The sequence below is a fragment of the Pinus tabuliformis genome, chromosome 5_1, assembly GCF_031772625.1.
Source record: "Pinus tabuliformis cultivar Carrire ecotype Pingquan chromosome 5_1, CPIR1, whole genome shotgun sequence".
Taxonomy (NCBI): Eukaryota; Viridiplantae; Streptophyta; class Pinopsida; order Pinales; family Pinaceae; genus Pinus; species Pinus tabuliformis.
In genome coordinates, this window is record NC_142305.1 from 642,074,022 (window position 1) to 642,076,493 (window position 2,472).

Genomic DNA, 2,472 nt, shown 5'->3' on the forward strand with positions numbered 1-2,472 from the left:
ATTGAAAATTTAAATGTCTGGAATTGTACCTACTTTGCACCCAAATTCAACTTTTGAACACAAATGTGATGATTGAAAATTTTGTAAATCCTTATTGATGGAATACATAAATACATTGTAAATCCTTATTGATTGAATACATAAACTGTGATGATAAAAAAATTGTAAATCCTTAAGCCAAAGTTCTTAAACCAACATCAAACAATCATTTGGGGCTTGATGATTTTCACCAGTTCAAAAATATCTGGTCAAACCATTTTTATTTGATTTCTTACAAAAAAGCTCTGCCAAGTTATCCTCGAGTTGCTCTGGTGTGTATCTCAATTGCATGTTGCCATTTACAGTCTGGTCCAACAAATTGCTGAAAGTTTCGGTGTAGCTGCTGTAAGCCGGAATCACAGCTTGCACAATTTTCACAAACGTGGCCTCCCTGAATTCTTCATCAGAGATCACCCAACTCTTGTGCACTTCATATATCTTCTCAAATGTGGAATTGAATGCCTGGATTCCCCGCTTAAACAAATCTCTGGCTGCCCTTCCACTACCGGAAACAGATAGCCTCTCTCTATTCAAATGTGTTAACAGGGGTACCCATACATCCTTCTCATAACCCAAAACATGTTGGTTGACCAATCTCTTCCTCTGCTTGAGCCAGGCTTCACCCAACAGAGTCCCTAGCTTGCTGTCTCTAGCCCTCTTGAATATATACCAGTAATTATTCAAAAGGAATATGTGTGCCAATGCTGAATCTTTGTATCTCTTGGTTCTGGTCTCCAAACTTAGCTCCAAAGAATCGATAACATGACTGACACCCTCTGCAAGGCTTGTCTTCTTCTCCATCCTCAAGACCTCTGTTATCACATCCCCATATTCAGTCACCATATACTTGAGATAATTCACAACATAGCTAGTAAGCTTTGGTGGACTCCCATCAACAGACAACCCTGAATCCCTCTCTATATGTTTCCCAAAGTCCCACAGAACTTCACAAGCACAGTGCGCCAATTGCTTCTCCATCTCATGCAATTGATCCCTGATCTCCAGACATCCAGGACCCTCGAAGATCACTCCAAAATCCTCCTTTAGGGCTTCCAATTCTTCTACCATGTCCAACAATTTGAACAGCTTATGAGGCTCTCTCTGACTCAAGGCAACAACTTCTCCAAACTTTATCAATGCCCCCATACCACTTCTGAAAATCAAATTCCCAAAACAATCCATCCATGATTCTTTATCAAATGTCTCAAAAATACTTCTGCATAGCTTCCTTTCAAACGAAGCCAAGACCTTCACTGTCTTCCTCAACACTATCAACCATTCTGAAATATGGTCTTCTAAGTCAGTCCACTCAAGCTCATCAATACTTGATGAAGAATCATACCTCAGATAAACAGCCCCCATGCTCCTGAAGCTCTCTCTCATGCTCTCAATCCTAATTTCCCTATAAATCTTCAAACAATTATGATGTCTGCCAAAGCTCCCCAGCATATCTGCAATCATTTGCAACGATCTCACATCATCCATGTCCACAAATACGGACCACTTCCTATCATCCTCTGCATAATTTTCACCATGGAGATCAATTGGACCATTATTTTTCACTAGAACAGACATAAATACGGATTCAAGCTTTTCTAATGCTGAATCAACCATTCCTAACCCCGCTTTTCTGAAACTCTGAGAATCCATCTCCAAACCTTGGAGTGTTTCCCTGAGCCTTTGAACCCAATAGCTGTATGCTCTGCTCTCACCAGAAGCATCAATGGTTCCTGTGATGGCCTCTGTCATTGTGAGGTAGTTATGGTTAATATAACTTAACTGCTGCTCCAAATCTGCCACTGTCTTGCCATATTTCTCGAGATCTTTCAGTGGGTCATCCATGAGAACAGTTTCCATTTCTTTAATGGGTTGCAGGGCCTGAAGGATGTCCAAAGGGGGCTCCAGTGCTCGGTCCACATAACCTGCCAAGCTCTCGGAATCTCTGGACTGGGATAACAGAAGTGTCATGACATGCTCTATATTTGCTCTGTTTTTCTCAATTTGAAGAAGCTTTTGGCTGGATTTCTGCAAGGCTTTGCTAATTTCTTTGGCCTTTTGCATGGATTGTAGAAGAGATTGGCGAGCTGCCAGTATATCCATTAAGTTGGAGGGTTCCATTTGGACCTAAATGCATGCTCGGATTTAAATCTGTAACATAGAATACAATGTCGATGGAATAAAATGAATTAAATCAAATGTGGATGCAGCGACCATCTGAATAAAATGAATGCGAAAATGAGGTTTTTCGCTCAACAAGAAATTTACAAATAGAAAACCATCTGTCAATCGCACGCGCGGACCAACAATATTGATATTTTCATTTGGGACCCATAATATGGTCTGTTAGTTGACATTAATTGTTTTTGACTTTTTTTGGCTAATAACTTGTGGTTTAAAAATACTTAATTCACATTCACTATTTTCAACGATATC

The 2,472-nt window shown here is 40.0% G+C and overlaps 1 protein-coding gene across 1 annotated transcript; it reads right to left on the reverse strand.

Moving 5' to 3' along the window:
* Positions 1-234: 234 nt before the first annotated feature.
* Positions 235-2,139, reverse strand: LOC149166624 (exocyst complex component EXO70A1-like). Its single transcript, XM_089430207.1, has one exon. It carries the CDS (start codon positions 2,137-2,139, stop codon positions 235-237), a length of 1,905 nt encoding a protein of 634 aa, XP_089286333.1.
* Positions 2,140-2,472: the final 333 nt, after the last annotated feature.

Excerpts from the sequence above, each read along its gene's own strand:
- LOC149166624 (XM_089430207.1), bottom strand. The coding sequence starts at position 2,139 with ATGGATATACTGGCAGCTCGCCAATCTCTTCTACAATCCATGCAAAAG.